The 20041-nt window shown below is 32.0% G+C and overlaps 1 protein-coding gene and 1 long non-coding RNA gene across 2 annotated transcripts; both read left to right on the forward strand.

The window, feature by feature from the left end:
• The first annotated feature begins 344 nt into the window (after positions 1 to 344).
• LOC127250685 (vesicle-associated protein 1-1-like) lies at positions 345 to 3281 on the forward strand. Its single transcript, XM_051274086.1, has 8 exons — positions 345 to 649; positions 878 to 948; positions 1133 to 1214; positions 1394 to 1509; positions 1601 to 1768; positions 1881 to 1919; positions 2274 to 2351; positions 2907 to 3281. The coding sequence occupies exons 1-8, from the start codon at positions 598 to 600 to the stop codon at positions 3015 to 3017; spliced, it is 717 nt and encodes a 238-aa protein (XP_051130043.1). The 5' UTR covers positions 345 to 597; the 3' UTR covers positions 3018 to 3281.
• A 5120-nt stretch (positions 3282 to 8401) lies between these two features.
• On the forward strand, positions 8402 to 9741 carry LOC127250130 (uncharacterized). Its single transcript, XR_007838544.1, has 2 exons — positions 8402 to 8687; positions 9493 to 9741. It is a non-coding gene; the product is annotated as an uncharacterized LOC127250130 (long non-coding RNA).
• Positions 9742 to 20041: the final 10300 nt, after the last annotated feature.

The following is a 20041-nucleotide window of genomic DNA, read 5'->3' on the forward strand; positions in this document are numbered from 1 at the left end:
CTTCCAATATATTACACAAATATTGTTACTTTTATATCATACCAGTACTAATTAATAAGACCATTTTAGTTATTTTTACTTTATTTCTACTATATCTCAATATAATGTTAATATTTTTAAAATTTCGTAAAAAAATAAATAGATACGTATTTATGAGATGGAAGACGGAGTATTATAATTCATTTACTAAACTAAACACGTCAAATATTTCACAAGTGACGGAGTATATTATGTTTTCAATGTTTCAAATTTTATACTCCTATTGAAACGCGACTTAACATTCTTAACTGAAGAAACGCGACTTTGGTTCAAAATGTACAGCACATTCACCGGAGTCGGGGCATTCTGCACTTTCCACGTTTGCTCTTATTTATACGACTCTCTCTTTCTCTCTCTCTCTCTAACTGCAGAAATTGCTGATGAGAAATTTCCCAATTTTTGAAGATCCATCCAGATCTCTCATCTCCATCACGTCGATGCTGAATTAATCGTGCTATTGGCCGTCAATTCGTGATTCCAATCGAAGATTCTCTGCTCGCCTCGATAATTTAAGACGCGATCAGTTATCCGGCGGAGATATCGGCGATCCCTTAAGAAATGAGTAACGGCGAGCTCCTTCATATCGAGCCACTGGAGCTTGAATTCCCATGTACGCGACTGTCAATTTCTCTTTTATTTTATTTTATTTTATTTTTAATTTCTTTGTTAACAATGAGAAAGTTTTGGATTTTGTGTGTGTGATGGAAGATTGCTGCTTCTAGAAGTTTCGATGGATTGGGGATGGGGAATTTGTGATGAATTTAATTTTTCATGTTCTTTTGGATCTGCGTTTCTGTTTTCTGTGATTAATTTGTTTCTCGTTTCGTGTTTGTAAAAGTTGAACTGAAGAAACAGATCTCCTGTACCATGCAATTGACCAACAAATCCGATAATTATGTTGCATTTAAGGTGGGTGCCATTTCCTTCGTTTGAATGTGTTGCAGTTATTTTCTTGTTACAATCTTGCAATTCCCTGCGGATTATGTATAAGAAGAAACTAAACCGCGGAGAAGGAATGCCTGATTCTGATCATTATATATATATATATATATATATCTATATATATTCTCTTTTTCTTTCTCATGCTGTTCAGGTGAAGACTACAAATCCAAAGAAGTATTGTGTGAGGCCGAACACTGGAGTTGTGGTACCTCATTCAACATGTGATGTTATAGGTCTGTGTTTGAATTGAAAACACACACACATACATATATACATTTATATTTCTCTATTATGTTAATCTGTTCATTCAAGATGTTGAAGTCTGAATGTTGGTAGAATTGAGTTTGAATAATTTACTGATGACTTAAATGGCTGTGGATTTTAATTTTTTTTTTATTATTTATTGATTTAGTAACAATGCAAGCCCAAAAGGAGGTGCCACCGGACATGCAATGCAGGGATAAGTTTCTCCTGCAGAGTGTTACTGTGAGCGCTGGAGTTACGGCAAAGGATATTACTCCTGAAATGGTAAATTTCTCATTTTTTTCTGCAGTAAGAATTTTAACTACAGTATACATTTTGGTGTGTTTGGGTAGCTATTGATAATCTTTTTGATTAGTTCAACAAAGAGTCTGGGAATCGTGTTGAGGAATCCAAGTTAAGAGTTGTCTATGTACCGCCCCCTCGACCTCCTTCACCTGTGAGAGAAGGTTCGGAGGAAGGTTACTCGCCTAGGGCATCTTTATCAGAGAATGGGGCTGTGAATCAGGGTTCAGATTTCAATGTGGTAGGTTTTGGTTTTTTTGTGATCTGGAATATTGTTGCATTGTCTCTCAATCAATGAAGCTTTGTAACATCAGGGAATTTATAATAACTCAATCTTTCTTATGACTTTGCAGATGTCAAAATCATCGGACCACCAGGAAAGCACCCCAGAGGTCTATGCTATAATATATTGGCTTTATTTAATTTTGTAGGGCTAGCTATTTAGTTGTATTTTGGTTTTGGTTCTCATGTGTGAATCTCTTCTATTGAATTTTAATGAGGTTATTCTCTTCAATCATTCGGGGGGCTAGTTTATGCAGTTTTAGAGCTGAATATAATTTTTGTGCTTTTTTCACTTTCCTTGCATCAATTTTATTTGAAACAGTATTTCTTTTTGTGTTTCCTTATTATGAAAGACCTAGTTGTTTTTTTATTGGTCATTATTTGTTTTTACCCTCAAATTCTCAACAATAAATGTATATAATTGTTAATTTACTAATTTTTTTCTGTTTAAATCCAAACTCTAGGCTAAGGCACTGATTTCAAAGCTTACAGAGGAGAAACGTATTGTTGTTCAGCAAAATTACAAGCTTCAACAAGAACTGGTAATCATTTGTTTCTTGCTTTATTAGAGTCTTCATCCATGTGTTATAATAGAATGATGAATGATCTCGAATAATCATTTGTGCCATGTCCCACTTGAAACTGCCTTTAAAATGGCACATAATATAATGATTTGTTTTACTTTTCTTTCCTTAGAATTATTTGGTTTAGGGGGAATATATCATGTAAGAGAAACTAAGATAATAATCTTGTTCAAAGTTAATACCCATTTTGATCTTCTGTACTCTTAAAATGCCATCCAGTTTTCATTGAATATGCACGTCTTATACATACAGGGTGAAAATTAAGATAGTACTTAATTGTGCAAAACACCCCATTTTAAATTTAAAATGAAGGAATTCTATTGCTATATTAGTCGCCACAATCTTGATGAGAATTGAAAGAATGGTAAATATAGCCTTGTCCTTGTGGGTGTTGTAAATTTGTAACAACTCTCCTTTACAAAGCTGCAAAGGATGACCCTTTCGATATGTTCCCTCTGTGGCACTAAAGTTGATCCCTTGCTAATATTTCCTGGAATTGGTCATGTTCCGCAGGATATGTTAAGGCGTCGGGGAAGTAGTACCCATGGCGGTATTCCCCTCCTGTATGTGATCATTATCGGCTTGATTGGCATCGCGTTGGGGTATATTTTGAAGAGAGCGTGATTGATTGAACTTGAATTGCATCCACATTTAGATATACCCCAGTCGTCTGCTTGTTACAAATTTCTAAGACATCCAGGATATGTTGCTGATAAGAGCTTTGGATTAAGTTAGCTGTTTGTTCGACAGAAGATACGCTCAATGGTTTTGATGGTTATTGTAATTGCTTTGCAGTGTGACTAGATTTTATTTTTTTTGGCATTTTTATTTCGATGACAGCACAGAAATATATTCTTTCACTTTATCAAAGACATCTCGTTCTTTCCATTACTATGTTCTAGCATGCATTCTTGTTTGTCAACAATGCATGCGTTGGCAGTCATGTGATGACATTGACATGCTCTATACCTATGGAAGTGTGTGATTATTAGATTAATTTTTTAAGCTTTTAGTGCTTATGAACTTCAAGATTGCTAGATGAGGAGCTGCATTGGCATGTGGACATGCTGAACATAGAAGCTGTCAGGAGAATTTGAGGTATGGCTTCGGTTTGTTGTTAGTTTAGCCTTGTGAAATAATGTGTGCTCGATGACAGTTACAAATTGATTGATGATAGCCTGAATTTATTGCTTTGGGGTGTTTGTTTGTCTTGATGATGTTTTAGGGTGTTGTAAAGTTTCGAATGAAAATTAGGTTATGGATGTTATAACTTATATGGAAATTAGGTTCGAATGTGATGGTTTTGAATGGCAAACAGGTGTTGAATGAGATACTTTTTAGAGGGAAAAATATTTGAATGTATGCATAGTGCGAAAACAAGTATATTAAATCACGTTAGAATAATTTGATTATATTTTCAATTTGTCATGCAATACACATTATTACCTTGAGAGTTCTTTTTTTTTTTTTTTTTTTTTTTTCCGTCTGTATCGATCATTTGAAGCACATTTAATTCCAGAGAGAAATTGATACATTTTCTGTCAGTTGTAATCCTACTTTGAAAAATGTTGAAACAAGAGGCAACATTGTGAATTTTCTTTGTGTCTATTGTTTGATTAATTGTTGGTGTTGAATCTGTGATCTTAGAGCCAGTGACTTCCTGAATGAGGATGAACCCCAAATGTTTGGGGATTCATTCAGATGTTGATATGAATTTTATATTTGATTGTAACGTAGCACCACTTGGATTAGAAATTCCCATTCTGACTATGTAAGTAACTCTGAACTCCAGCTCCCCATTTTATAGGTAGGTGGTGTTGCAACCAAAATTGGGGGTCAACTGGCCAGGCCAAAGGGTTGGCCTAACTTTCTTGATAAGCACCATGGCCATGCGATGTAAGTTGTTAGTTATCCGATACACTTCATTTTTCTCTATTCTATTCTATTCTTTTTCTTTGGTCTCCTCCTCCTCCTCCCTATAATGAAATGAATGCATGCTCTATTATTATATGTCATGTTTTCTCAGAATTGACCTTCTTAATGTAATGCATTTTTGTTGTGATTTCCAATAGCCAATGTTAGGTCAAATAGATCTTGTAGTTAGTGTAGTGATAATGCTGTGTCAACTTATTTGATTACAATCAGTCACCACCTAGAATTAGGCCACCAGGTATCTCCATTTTAGAGATACCCATCAAATAATATGAGATATTATCACCAAAGGTGTTCTGCTCACCACCCTTGGAGATGTGCCCTTTTTACACCCTTGGAGATGTGCCTTTTTCTTTTTGCCATGTGTCCTAATATCATTGTGACACATGACATATAATATTATATATATATGTATAGATATTATTTTGTTATTTATTTTGAATATATTATTATGTTTTAATTTTATAATTTATTAAATTTTATATTACTATTTTACAAAATGATATTAATATTGAATATATTTTTTTTTATTAGTTTTAAATATTTGTATTATATTTTAATAAATTAAATATTAGAAAATAATATTAATTTATTATTTGATTAGTTTTAAATTTAAAAAATATATAAAAAATTGAATTAGTTTTTTAATTTCATTGTGGATGTAAAATTGAAGAAAGTATGTTTGATGACGCGGTGAAAAAAAAAAATAGAAAGATACTCAAATCCGATTATACTTGGACACAATTATATTCGGACTCAACCCAAATACTCAATGGACTCAACCCGTACCCGGATTCAACATATATTAAAATTTATATATTTTATTCAAAAATATTGCAATAAAATAGTAAAAAATAAATAAATAAAAAAGTATTTTTAATATAATTTATATTATTAAAAATTAATTTTTTTCATATATATAATTAATATATTAATCGGATCTAGGTCGGGTCCAGGTAGGGTCCACCATTGGACCCGAGATCCGACCAAATTTGATAAGGGTGCACAATACCTAGACTCGGACCCGATACCCAAATAATTGGATTCGATCCCAAATAATTGTAGAATGTTGCATATAAATTCAATGATAAATGCCCACTATGCTTATGGAGAGTGGGAGGTTGTGAAACCAATCATACAATCTCAAGAAGAACCTCTTGTTGTGAATTTTGGATCGGAAAGTTAAGGTGTTACCAATCCTACAATCTCAAGAAGAACCTCAGGTTGTGAATTTTGGATCGGAAAGTTATGGTGTTACCGAAAAAGGAACAAGAGGTGATGAAGTGACAAACCAGTACGATATTTCCTTCTTCATTTTCCAACTCAGCTAACTCTGGGGTCGGGAGGATATAATATGATGTTTTGCAATTATGGGTGGAGGAGGATGCAGTAGCCTATTATCTCTTTCTCGTCTTGTCAACAGAGTTTTAGGGAACCATATATTATTTCTGTGCAATATATAATTTAAGGCATGCATTTACATTCTCATCTTATAGCCAATGAGTGAATTTTGAGGGTTTACAGATTACCGCGAGTCCTTTTAACGCGCTCCTCTAAACCAAGCATATTTAACTAATAATTCTTTGAATAGGACTTTAGAAAAGGGATGTGTATGATATGAATAATCTATTCAATCTATTTAATTACTATTCAATTTCGGATGATCTGGTATCGGCTCATCCATAAGAGTTAGCTTAAGCACCAGCCAAACTCCAAGGGTATTACAATTTGGACTTTTGTTATATCCCAACATAATGATAAATTTAATGAGGCACGAAAAGTTAAATAAACATGGGAGACGAATGGTAACTACAAACCTACATCCGATTAGTTTCTAACAATGCAAATTAACTAAGATATGAAATAATTAGGCTGGAATTATACAAACTGAGGTAAGTAAATGTAGCTAGTTCTAGACTGCTAGCTTGGCCAAAGTATTCTTAACTAAAGCAATAACGGCACAAAAAACTACTACTCTTATAAATTAAACTCCATAGTTAATTGCTTCATAGATATATTGTGCATTAATCAACATAGATGGCAATATATCAATGTATCGTGAAAATAACATAATATTAGGTATTGAATAAAATTCAAACACAAAAATGTCAAGGAATTAATTCAGCACATTTGTTTTCTAGCTTTGAGGCTTTTGTGGCCATCAAGACAACCATATCTTCTTAACATCTTTGCAAATACCGACACTCCATATCCTGTAAAATTAATCACAATGAAATGAAAAATTCATTCATTCAAAAACCATAACAAAAAAAAAACTTTTGATGAATTTTAAGCCAACTACAAGATAAACATACCAAATATAACAGTGAACAAAAATATAGATTGAAGATAAATTTTAAATACATAACAACAAAGTTTAACACTAAGGCAACAAAATTAAACTGAAATTGCATAAAATCTCCAAAAATAATCATCGTGTACCTGGGGAAGAGGAGAAGGCAACGATTATGGGCTTGGTGATATAGTCGAATGAAATAAAATTCGTCTTGGACGCGGTTAGAATGGTTCCAAAAAAAAAGAAAATGCAAAAGCAAAAGGATGCCGACGATGCCGGGGTCTGGGCGGCGAAGGGCAGGCCGGGCGACTGACCTTCACGGCGGCAAGAATGAAGAAGGAAAGAAATTGGATTTTTATTTTTCTTTTACGTAGCTTTTTGGGTAATGACGGGGTGAGGGATCTATTTACAATTTTTAAAGTTTATTTATTTATTTTTTTTAAAACCAAAAAGAAAAAAAATGAAACAACAGTCCTTTTATTGGACGGACAGAAATGACACAGTATATCAAAGGGAAGAAAATTTGGTGCCCATTGGTATCTATTATCATACCAAGCCCGTGTAGTTTACACGTAGAATAATTTCTATATTCGGAAGTTACTTCATGTTGTATCATGGAATTAGCCTATTTGCTTCCCCTTGTCTTCTCCTTGCATTACCAATGTGCTTCTGTTTGGGTTATCATTGGTAACTATTTAAAATACTCTTAGATTTAGTAAGGCCAATAATAAATTGTTACATGATATATATGTAAAAAAAAAAAAAAAAGTGAAAAATTAGTAATTGAGCGGGAACAACATAAACTATAAATGAAAAAAGAATTATATAGGTGAGATAAGGCTGCTGTAAAGGTGCTAATGTTGTAAAATCATGAACACCTTACTTATTTTATTAAAATTATAAATTTGGATAGAGAAATTTTTCAAATGATTTTAAATAATTTGGATAGACAATCTTAAATAATAAGTGAGACATAAATGTGTAACTTTGTGAGTATCATCTATAATTAGATTGTTCTTACATTGATGAAAACCATCTGACACTACTTATTTTATTATAGTAGTAGGATTTGATAATTGATTGATCCAATGGATATCAATCAAGTAAAAATTGTAAATTTGGATAGAAATTTTTTTAAGAAATTTTTTAATTTAAATAAATATTTGAAGTTGGTAAAAAAATAACATTGCATTAATTAGAAACATTATCATAATTAAAAAATCACATTAATTATAGTTTCAAATTTTGATCATATTATATTTTGTTATCACCCGTATATACATATGTTATGAGTAATTCCATAATATATTTGTTGTAGAAGTTATTTGTAGAATTGAATTTTACATATATTATCTACCATATAATTTTATAAAACTAAAATATTTTTGCTAACAATTTTAATTTAAGTAATTAAATTTAATTCATATAAGAAATTGATATGATATTAATTACAAATGTTAGCATAATTAAGAAAATAATGTTAATTATGGTTTCAAGATCTTATCCAAAATTTGACCATATTGTGCTATCGGTAGTATATGCATATGATATCCTTAATTCAATGATATAATTATATGCTATATAGTATTTGCTGAACAAGTTATTTGTAGAAGTAAATTTTATATCTATTATCTGTGACATATTTTTATTAATTAAGATATTTTTGGTAATAATTTTAATTTAAGTAATTAATTTAATTCAAGCAAGAAATTGATGTGATATTAATTATAATATTATCATAATTCTATAATATATTTTCATTCTATACGGTGTTTTATGTACATGGTATTTATAGTATTAAATTTTATAAAAATTATTTAGGATAATTTTGTTTCTAAAACCCTAATTACTTACCGAATCCTATAAAAAACATTTCACCTCATTACGTTTCCCACAATGCCCTTGTCGCATCCCATCCATCGTCTGCCGAATCGCCCCTCCCGTCGCTCTTCTGCCGTCGTCGGCCTTCCGTCACTGTCGTTGTTGGTACCGCCGCTACCGTCATCAACGCAAAAATCAATCGAACCATCCATCCCTTTTCCCATTCAAATGCGACATAAACCCAGGTTTGAAATCGACTTCTCCCAACTTGTTTGTGTGATTCCAGTCCCGGGCAGTCGTTCCATCTTCGATCCTCTTTCAATTGAGTAAATTTATTTTTTTGTTGGTATATCTAAATATAAATCCATTGTAATCCAAGAGGATAAATTGAACGGTAGTATGTCTAAGCCCAATCCTTTCGTTATCCCAGACAATAAATCAAATGTTTAAAAAACTTTCTATTTTCAATGCGCTTGTATTATTCCTAGGAAAATTTGCGATTTAAACAAGGAGAAAGATTTTCTTCCAAGTGGTGGTTTCCTTCGTTTTTTTTAACAGTACATATTTTAAAGGGGTTATTACATGTTAATCCGATGCCTATTAGCCTTTATTCCAAATTATGTATAATTAATATGTGGGATATATAGATCATCGGTGTTTTGCTTTACCTAATGGACTTGAGTGGATAATGACCTACGAGGATTTTACGAAAGTGTATGGTTTGTCATTTGGTTGCAATAGGTTCACAATTTACCTCGATGAGGGTTGAATTATTATGGTTTTGCAACGAATTCCGTAGAAAGTATAATTTGATTGAAATGGAAAAACATCATGTAAAAGAAAGCAACTTCAAATGGTTGTTGGAGGGAGACGAAATTATTAGAAATGTGAATTATTGGCGGCTGTATGTGTTATTTGCTATCTCTATGTTATTTTCCCCTATGACAAACAATATGGTAAATAATCGTTTTTTGGAGTTTCTCAAATCCGAGGAAATTACGGACCAATATAATTGGACTAGCTTTTTCAAAGAGAGAATGTTTGATGCAGTTTTTGCCATTCGTGAACGATGATATGAGGAGTGCAAGGCCAAATAGGGGCATGCATTGTCTTGTTGTAAGTTATTAACACAATAAATTTATATATTCATACTTGGATACTGTAATAGTTGTCTGTAGATGTTGTAACAGTTGTCCGTAGATGTTGTGATACCTTGTTTTGTGATTTTTGTTTATTTACTATGTTGCAACATCTTTTATATATATATATATGCTGAATATAAGACACTTGGTTGGTCAATTTTACACATATTTGATTGTCCGGAAGCGGACGATTGATGATATTTAAAAATCTTTCACATCGAATGATGTTAACGTTGGAACATAAGAAGTGAAAAAGACAAAGAACAAATGATGGAGATTACATTATTTTGCATATGTAGTTTTAGATGCATGTTTTGATGCTATTGCTACTTTATAGTGATGCTAGGACTTTTATAAAAAATTGTTTTGTGATATGCTGCATTATTATATGATAATAGTATTTTATGTTGGATTAAAAATTTCAATTGTGGGTTAAATGTAACTATTTGGTTATCAGTCAGATTAAGCCTATATTAAATGATCTATTAATTTATTGGGCTTAAATGTGTTTAGTAAATGCGGGTCTCCAATATGCAGCCAATTATTAATTGGGTGATGAAGCCAATTAATAATAAGAGATATAAATAGGGTTGTGATCCCAGGTCTAGACTCAACAACCATTACGTTCCATATTTAACGACAGAAACCCTAGCGGTTTTCTGAGGAGGGGTTGCGCCATAGGCTTGAAGAACACAAAACCCTCAATTGTTTGCAGATCCGAATTCGACTATACTGATAGAATAAGGTTATATTTATTTTGCTTTATTTTTATCTCAATTATGACAACATGGTAGATTCTGGGTTTAGGGTTAAATTCCTAGTAAGTCCCAACAATTGGTATCAGAGTAGTTTTGTGTTGAATTTTTGAGATTTATCTGTTAGATCAATTGATGTTTGATCGGTTAGATTTAATCCACGCAAGATAGAACAGACTTATTTTTCCGAATTGATCTGTTTGCGAGATGTTGGTGTCGAATCTTTTCATTGTATGATATAATTGCTTAATCAAGTTTAATTAAGTGAAAATATTATTTCGTGTGCTGCCATCATGTCCATATGTCTCGTATTGAGAATGTTGATATCATCTTTATTCATACATCAATCCCTTCGGTCTCCATTCGTGAAATCACTCCGTAAGTTTGCTGTCCATTGATCATTAAATATGTATGATGATTTATTGACGTGTTTGCGATATAATAATTTGCTTGCAATTAATATATGTATATGTTAACATGATTATGTAATCGTGTTTTTTGTTTATTTTTTACAAGTATGAATGGACATTGAATGCAATTATAAAATATATATATATATATATTATGAATCAAAGCAGACAATAAGTTATGAATGTGAGTGTCTGCATCACTTCTTTTATTATGAATGTGATTGCATGTACTACGGATTCTTGGTATATCAATTAAATAAATTGATTGCTTAATTGAGATTAGTCTTGATTGAAGTTTAATTTGATTTTGATATGCAATCGTATGGATATTTGTTATCGGAAATATATACATTTATATATATATATGTATGAATTCCTTGCCATTATACCATATGGAAAAGTATTATTAGTCTGAAGTTTAATTTGCATTAATAATTGGACTGAGGGTATTATTAATTTATTTAATACTCAATGGAATGGAGTAAGCATTAATTTTGTTGATGTTTACATCAATACAGTGTACTCATTTAATCAATTAATTACATAATTATGCAATATTACACGATGTCGATTAAATTAGTGTGTCCAATTTTTGTGTGCTTACATATGTATACATGCAGTAAAGATTTACTAATTAATGTACATATAATAATATATCTGTAATTAGATTTAATATGTACTGAATTTGTTTATTCATTTATTATTATTGATTTTATAAAATCAATTCACTCTCATCGTTAAAGGATTCTATTAATTTTGGATTCAGATAAAGTATGGTGTGGAGTTTTATAAATTCAAATATGATTATGTGTTACATTGTTGATGGATCTATTCATTAAATTACTAAATATATGCAATCAGTATGTACATATGGTCCTGTGTACTTTCATTGTCAGTTGTGCAATGCTCTATTTATTTTATTGCTGAATTTTTGAATAATCAGAATTACATATTTATTCTGATTTGTTTAAAATCCAATTAAATTTGGGATATAGTAGCATGTATTTATTAGGGTATACATTTGTTTAAATAAGACTATAATTATTTGGTGTATTAATTTATAGTCTCCTTGGGTGGCATGTTTTTTGCTTATATAATTCCGTTGCATTTAGTCTTTCTTGGACTATTTAATTATTTTAATAAGTCCATCAATTAATTGTTGTTGTTATACCTTTCATATGTATTGGACATACATAATTTATTTAAGGTGAATTTAATTAGCAATAAATAATATAATATATTTCATGAATCGGTTGAAACAATTATGTTGCCAAAGCAGCCTCTGCTGTGTAAATCAGTTTATTTTGTGTATTAGAAAGTTGTGTTTGTGACTTATAAGGCTTCTGATTGACCCAAAGGCAACTCAACCATTAAGTAGTTACATACATGTTTAGTGACATTGAATGTGGTGATGATAATTTTGATTGTTTGTGTGTGGATAATAGATCTGTCCAAAGATGGAGTGTTGTTTGGCATATTACTTTATTGTCTACATTTAGTTGTCAAAATAAGTTTATCACTGGCGAGTCAGTAATTTGTCCAACAACGTTTGCTGATGTTGCTCGATAACTTGTGATATAATAGCTACTTTATTTTATAAATTCACATATGAAACATTCAGTAGCTTATAGACATGTGCATTCAGTTGTTAATAAGCATGCTGCATTTTGACGGTGAAGATCAAGTATTTGACGTTGCCAAATTAACCTCTCTTATATAAGATTTTTTCTTGATAACGTAAGTGTTTATGTGTATTTTAATTCATGTGATTATTCTTCGGCCCAAAGGCAGTTGGTAATTGACAGAATGAAATATACATCTGCGATAGTATGTATGGGACGATTATATGGATTTAACTTATGTGAATGGTAAATCAGTCCAAAGATTGGTTGCTGTTTGACATTACTTATTGTCTGTATATGATTATTGCAACAAGATGACTGCTAGCAATCAATATTATTGATCCAAAGATTGACCATTGATGTTGCACTTAGTGTCTTGAGATGAGAATGCATTATTATTGAGCTTCATTATGATTCATTTGGTTGCATGAATCATGACTTGGCATTAATAATAGACCAACTCACTCATACGGCGAAAAACACTGCTCATGAGCATAGTTATTTGAGAAGTGGGACAGGTCCAACGCCTAAGTCTAATTATCATTAAGAAAAGCACTCCATAAATTTTTAGGAGTACAATATATATGGATTCCTTGTCGAAATTAAGAAACGCTTTACCAAAAGCGATAAGGCAGAAATGCGTACTCTTCTCACTACCATAAAGTATAACGACAAACATAACATAAGGGAGTACATCATGAACATGTCTACTATTGCTACTAAATTGAGGGCACTTAAGTTAGACATTTCGGAGGACATGTTTGTCCTATTAGTCTTGCTCTTGAAATTAATTTAATTTCAGTTTATAGACACACCTGCGGGTGGATTTTGATGTAACAACACACATCAGTATATCTATGCAAGATTATTTTATTGTCGAAATCAATTGATGTTGAAAGATACATCTATATGGGTGACGACAAGAAAGTTCAAGTTGAAGTCATTGACAATTTTAAATTATTATTGAGTATTCGTTACTATTTGAATTTGGATGAGGCATTTTTTATGGTACCATCTTCAGTCAAAATTTAATTTCGATCTCTATTTTGAACAAATTCAGTTATTATTGTTCATTCGAATATAAAGTTTTGTCTCTTCCAGAATTCAAAATCGATTGGAACTAGTGCATCATTTGATAATAATAATCACCATTTATTTAATAGTTTGACTTCATATAATGAATTAGTTATTTAACATATTCATATAACTTCCACGATTACGGATCCGCTTAATTAGTAAAGGGTTTCCACATAAGTTTTATAATGAGCATATTGCTCGTTTGATAGTGGAACCATATTTCCATACTTCGGTTTAGTGGGAGCTGATTAGTAATGTTCAAATACTATTAAAGTTACTTTGGTTTACACTGCACAATTTAGTATTCAATGTTCAATATTCAGTGTGCAATGTTCAGTTTTAATTCAGTATTTAGTTGTTCTGAAATTAAAGTTAAGGTGGATCAGTTGGAAATAGGCATGTTAAGATCACATTACATGAAATTTCCATGTTGTGCATCCGCACTTGATCGAATCTTAGGTTATATTAGTGTTGTGACCACTGATCGGTCCTATTGCGATAGATGCAGTGACGACCGCTTTGATCCGCATTGACGTGACTTATAGATAAGATTGATAATATACATTAAGGACCTGATAGCAAAACATTCATGAGCTCATAAGGTTATTCAGTGTATATTTACCCAAGTGGGAGATTGTTGGATTAAAAATCCAATTGTGGGTTAAATGTAACTATTTGAGTTATCAGTCAGATTAAGCCTATATTAAATGATATATTAATTTATTGGGCTTAAATGTGTTTAGTAAGCGCGGGCCTCCAATGTGCAGAAACCCGGTAAATTATTAATTGGGTGATGAGGCCAATTAATAATAAGGGATATAAATAGGGTTGTGATCCCAGGTCTAGACGCAACAACCATTATGTTCCATATCTCATCGTGGGAGTAACGACAAAAACCCTAGCGGTTTTCTCAGGAGGGGTTGTGCCATAGGCTTGAAGAACACAAAACCCTCCATTGTTTGCAGATCCGAATTCGACTATACTAATGGAATAAGGTTAGATTTATTTTGCTTTATTTTTATCTCAATTATGACAACACGGTAGATTTTGGGCTTAGGGTTAAATTCCTGGTAAGTCCCAACATTTTATAGATATGTTTGCATGTTTTATAATTATATATTTTATGATATATTCAATGTAGGACTGTACCTTTGAACAACCAGAGAAAACCTAGTTGTAGTATAAGGCCGAGATTGCCAGACAGACAACTATTGTCTGGTCGATGGAGGACAAATACAACTCTAACTTTAAGCAATCAACGGAGAGTGTTCACGATACAGTGAAAAAGCAAGGCTACCCAAATGACCTTTTTGAAGGAATTGAACCTATCATTCCCTGCAGCAAAAAACCCAAGATTGTCAATGAGACGAAATTGTTTTCTTTGGGTATGGCCCAAGAGCTTGAAAAAACATTCAATTCATCTGTTAAAAATATAGAGGTAAGACATGTGCAACTGATATATTGTTGAGCTAGATTTAGAATGTTGTAGTTCTATATTAGATATATTGTCAACTTATAATGTATCTCGCTACATTTTATTTTATATATTGAACCTTTGCTTTGATCAAATATTTAAATTATTTGAGCTTGTTACGCTAAACCAGTGTGATTCGGAGGCTGATAAAATTAAGTGTGATGCCATATCTTGAGCAATTGTGCTTCCTAATGAGATTAAGGTTCTTTAGGAGAGAATACCTTCGAAAGTATTAACCTCATCATACAAGAAGCCTTCGAACATAGCGAAAATGTTAAAATATCTGAGGAAGAGAAGAAGGTCTTGATGTTGGCTTTTTAGAACGACCTCCCCAACAAGGATGATTGAGGCCCCATAATGTACAATGACGAAACGAAGATACTTTCCAACAATGTGATTGATATGTATGGTATCTACCAGAACCAGAGAGAGATCAATGTTACTAAGAAGGAGAAGATGTCGATGAGCAAGTTCTGTTTTACATCTAATATAGCTGTAAGTTTTTATTTCCCTTGTTTGCTTCTTTCAAATGGTTGAAATTAGTTTGATCTATGCATTACATTATTATTATTATTATTATTATTATTTTGAAAAGTACTTGAGTTCTGTCAAGATTGTTAGTAACCAACACGAGAAGACTGAACTTGAGATGTTGGAAGACTGAAAATGTATATTTCGTTAGCTTGATTTTGATGAGGATTGGTTGAAGGTGTTGAAAGCTGACTATATAAGTGTCTTTCAACAAAAGCTGAAGAGTTTGATTTGAGTTAGTCTAGTTTTTACAATTAATCTATTAACTTATTGAAATCTTTATGTGGTTCTTTAACATAACATATGCTATTTCACATTTGATAAATTGTTTTGTATATTTTATGGTATTATAATGAGATGCCGGTAATAACCTTTAATCTAGCAATGCAATCAAATCTTTATGTTGTTCTCTTACGGAGCATGTGATATTTGACAACAAATGGATTGCTTATGTTATTGGATAGCATATGCTCTTCAACAACATTTGGATTGCTTCGATCAATTATTTGGTTGTCCTTTTAGATGTTGTCAGTTATAATAAATATACCATTAACAATTTTTAAAATTTATACCGAATGTAATTTACTCGTTTTTTTTGTTGTATTACAGTACTTTTTCATTCTGTCGAGTGGAGCATTGGGTTTTATTTGGTATTTCCATAAGTAAGGTGTTCTATTTCAACAACCTAAATCCCATTGATGCTTGAGATTCTAATTCTCTTATTTTCACAAGACTCTTCAAATATTTTAAACTCATTGTGAATGAGCTTTATCCGGATCGGCGATGGGATGGACAGTTTTTAGTTGAACTCCCACCCCATATCGCGCAACCAAATCTTTATAGATGTAAAAAGATTAAGCATACACGCCAAAACTATGAATATCTGTTGTGCGATATGGGGCGGGAGTTCAATTGAAAATTGTCCATCCCACCGCCAATCGGAATATAACTTATTAATGGCGAGTTTAAAATATTTGAAGAGTCTTCTGAAAACAAGAGAATCAGAATCCTAAGCATCAATGGAATTTAGGTTGTTGAAATAAAAACACTAAGTCGGGTGATGAAAATACCAAATAAAACCCAATACTCCGCTCGACATAATGGAAAAAGTATTGCAATACAAAAAAAAAAAGAAAAAAAAGATGGGTAAATTACCAACATCTTATTGTAATACCATAAACTATATAAAATAATCCATCTACTGTGTAATAACCTATGCTATGTTAGAGAACCACATAAAGATTTCAATGAATTAATAAATTAATTGTAAAAACTAGACTAACTAAAATAAAACATTTTAGCTTTTGTTGAAAGATACTTACATAGTAAGCTTTCAACACCTCCAACCAATAGTTGCCAAAGTCGGGCTGACGAAACATACATTTCCAATCTTCTAACATCTCAAATTCGATCTTCTCGCACAAGTTACTAATAAGCTCGACAGAAGCCATGTACTTAAAAAAAAAAAACAAAATAATGCACAGATCAAACTAATTTTAACCATCTGAAATAAGCAAACAGAGGAAACAAAAACTTATAACTATATTGAATGTACAACATAATCTGCTCATCGATGTTTTTTCCTTCTTAGCTACATTAAACTCCATCCGGTTCAGATAGATCCCATACAAATCAATCACATTATTTGAAACACCACTCCCTAGTCTCAATGTAAGTATCTAATTATTAAAAGTATCTTTGTTTTATCATTGCACATTGTGCCCCCCCTCCAAATCATCCTTGTTAGGTTGGTCTTTAAAAGCCAACCTCACGACTTTCTCTTCTTCCTCAGATATTTTAAAATTTTCGCTCATATTTGAAGGTTTTTTGCATGGTGAGGTTAATACCTTATAAAGTATTATCTCCCTAGCAACTTTAGTTTCATCATGAAGCACAAGTAATAAAAACATGTCATCATCACACTCAATTTCATTAGCCTCTAAATCACACTGATTTGGCGTAAAAAACTTCTATAATTTAAATATTTGATCAAAGCAGATGATCAATATATAATAGAAAATGCAACAAGACATATTATAAGTTGACAACTTTATCTAATGTAGAATTACAATATTCTAAATCTAGCTCAGCAACATATCAGATGCACATGTCTTACGTTTGTATTCTTAACAGATGAAGTGAATACTTCTTCAAACTCTTGGGTCATACTCAAAGAAAAAAATTGTCTCATCGACAATCGTGAGCTTTCTGCTGCGGGGAATAATAAGCTCATGTCCTTAAAAAGGTCATTTGGGTAGCCTAGTTTTTTCACTATACCATGAACATTCTTCGTCAATTGCTTAAAGTTAGAGTTGTATTCGTCCTCCAGTGATCGGACAACCATTGTCAGTCTGGCAATCTCAACATCATACCACGACTTGGTCTTCTAAGGTTGTTCAACAGTACAATTCTACATTGAATATATCGTACCATATACTAATAAAACATCCGACATATCTATAAAGTACATATATCATATGTACATAATGTTGCAAAATATCACAATTTTTTTTTTTTTTTTTATAAAAGTGGCAACATCACTATAAAATAGCAATATCATTAGAACATGCATATACAAATACATATGTAAGACAATGTAATTCACCTTCATTGTTCTTTTTGTCCTATTTTTTTTTTTTTTTTTCACATGTTCTGTTTCAACGTTAACATAATTAAGTGGGAAATGTTCTTCAATATCATCAATCGTCAGCTTCCACAAAATCAAACACATGTAAAATCGACTAACCAAATGTCTTATATTCAAGATATCAATAAAATAAAATAAAATGCAAGAACATAGTAAATATACAAAAATCACAAACCAAAGTATCATAGCATCTATAGACAACTATTAGAGCAACCAAGCATGAATATGTAAAACTACTGTGCTAATAACTTACATAAAAAAATGCATGTCCGCTCCTTATATAATCATTTAGCATCTTTTTGCGAATAACACGAACTGCATCAAACATTATTTCTTTGAAAAGTCAACCCAATTGTATTGGTCCGCAAGTTTCTCGGATTTGAGAAACTTCAGATAACGATGATTTAACCTATTGTTTGTCATATGAGCAAAAAACGTACATATAGCAAATAAAGCATTTACCCTCCAATAATCCACTTCTCTAATAATCTTGTCTCCCTCCAACAACTCTTTCAAGTTATTTTTTTTTTTTATATGATGCTTTTCCTCTCCAATCAAACTATATTCTTCGCCTATTTCATCTGCAAAATCATAATAATTCGATACTCATCAAGGGAAATTGAGGCCCTATTACAACCAAATGGAAACCCATACACTTTCACAAAATCCTCATCGGTCACTCTCCACTCAATCTCATTAGGTAAGCCAAAACAACGATGATCTATATCTCACATTTTTTTTTTTTATCGGAACTATATCTCACATATTAATTATATAAAATATGGGATAAGGACTAAGAGACATCAGATTAACATATAGTATCCCCTTGAAACAGGTTAATATAAAACGGAGAGAATCACCACTGGAACAAGAAACTTTCTCCTTGTTCCCGGAAAAGAACATGAGAAGTGACTACTAGAATTTCTTGAAAAAAGAACCGAGATATAGTCAGAGAATTAAAATATCCAAGAACTTCGGTCCAGATTACATCACATATATGTTGAATGATGAACCAAGGACAATGAAAAAAGCGTTGTCAAGGCCAGATGTTGAATTCTGGCAAGAAACGATAAATGACCAAATTGATCCGATTATGCAAAATCGCACTTAGATCATGACCAATTTTTGAAAGGATTGCAATCCCCTATGATGCAATGGGTTCTAAAAAAAAATAAAATAAAAGCCGGTGGCTCAGTCAAGAAGTTTAAAGTCCGATTGGTTGTTAAGGGCTTTTATCAAAACAAGAGAGAAAGTCTTATACACATATTCTCCTATCTCTAGGATTTGTAGTACCTAACCAAGAGAGTAAGGTATGCAAATCGATCAAGTCTCTATATGGACTGAAGCAAACGTCGAAGAAATGACACTTGAAATTCGATAATATGATGTTTTCAAATGGATTAAGATACAATTAGTGTGATAAATGTGTCTATTAGAAAGGGGATTCAACAACTTTGTGTTGGTTTGCCTCTACTTCGACGATATGTTGATCATGAGAAATGATCAAAGACTTATTGTTCGGACAAAACAAATGTTGAATGAAATTTTGACATGAAAACTTTGGAGTTGGCCGTTGTGATGTTCGGGATCGAAATAATTAGGGGTTCGTATAGAGATGTATATAGAAAGAAAGACTTTGAAGGTTGTTCAATTCTATTTTTGTTTTTTCCCCCCTCACTATCTCTAAACATTGAAGGAAACGTCCTGACAAAATCCTATTAGGTGTCAAACATACCAACAAAGTTCGACGCCAATGATGGGCCAACAACAAAAATCCCGCTTGACCCAAATGTGAAGTTGAGAGAAAATTAGGGTGATCCTATAGCTCAAGCGGAATACGCAAGGATAATTGAGAGTGTTATCTTCCTGACGAAATGTACTCGCCTTGATCTTGCGTACTCGGTAAACAAATTGAGTAGATACGCTAGCAATCCGAGTTAG

This window comes from Andrographis paniculata, unplaced genomic scaffold, assembly GCF_009805555.1.
Source record: "Andrographis paniculata isolate CXL003 unplaced genomic scaffold, ASM980555v1 Contig37END, whole genome shotgun sequence".
NCBI lineage: Eukaryota > Viridiplantae > Streptophyta > Magnoliopsida > Lamiales > Acanthaceae > Andrographis > Andrographis paniculata.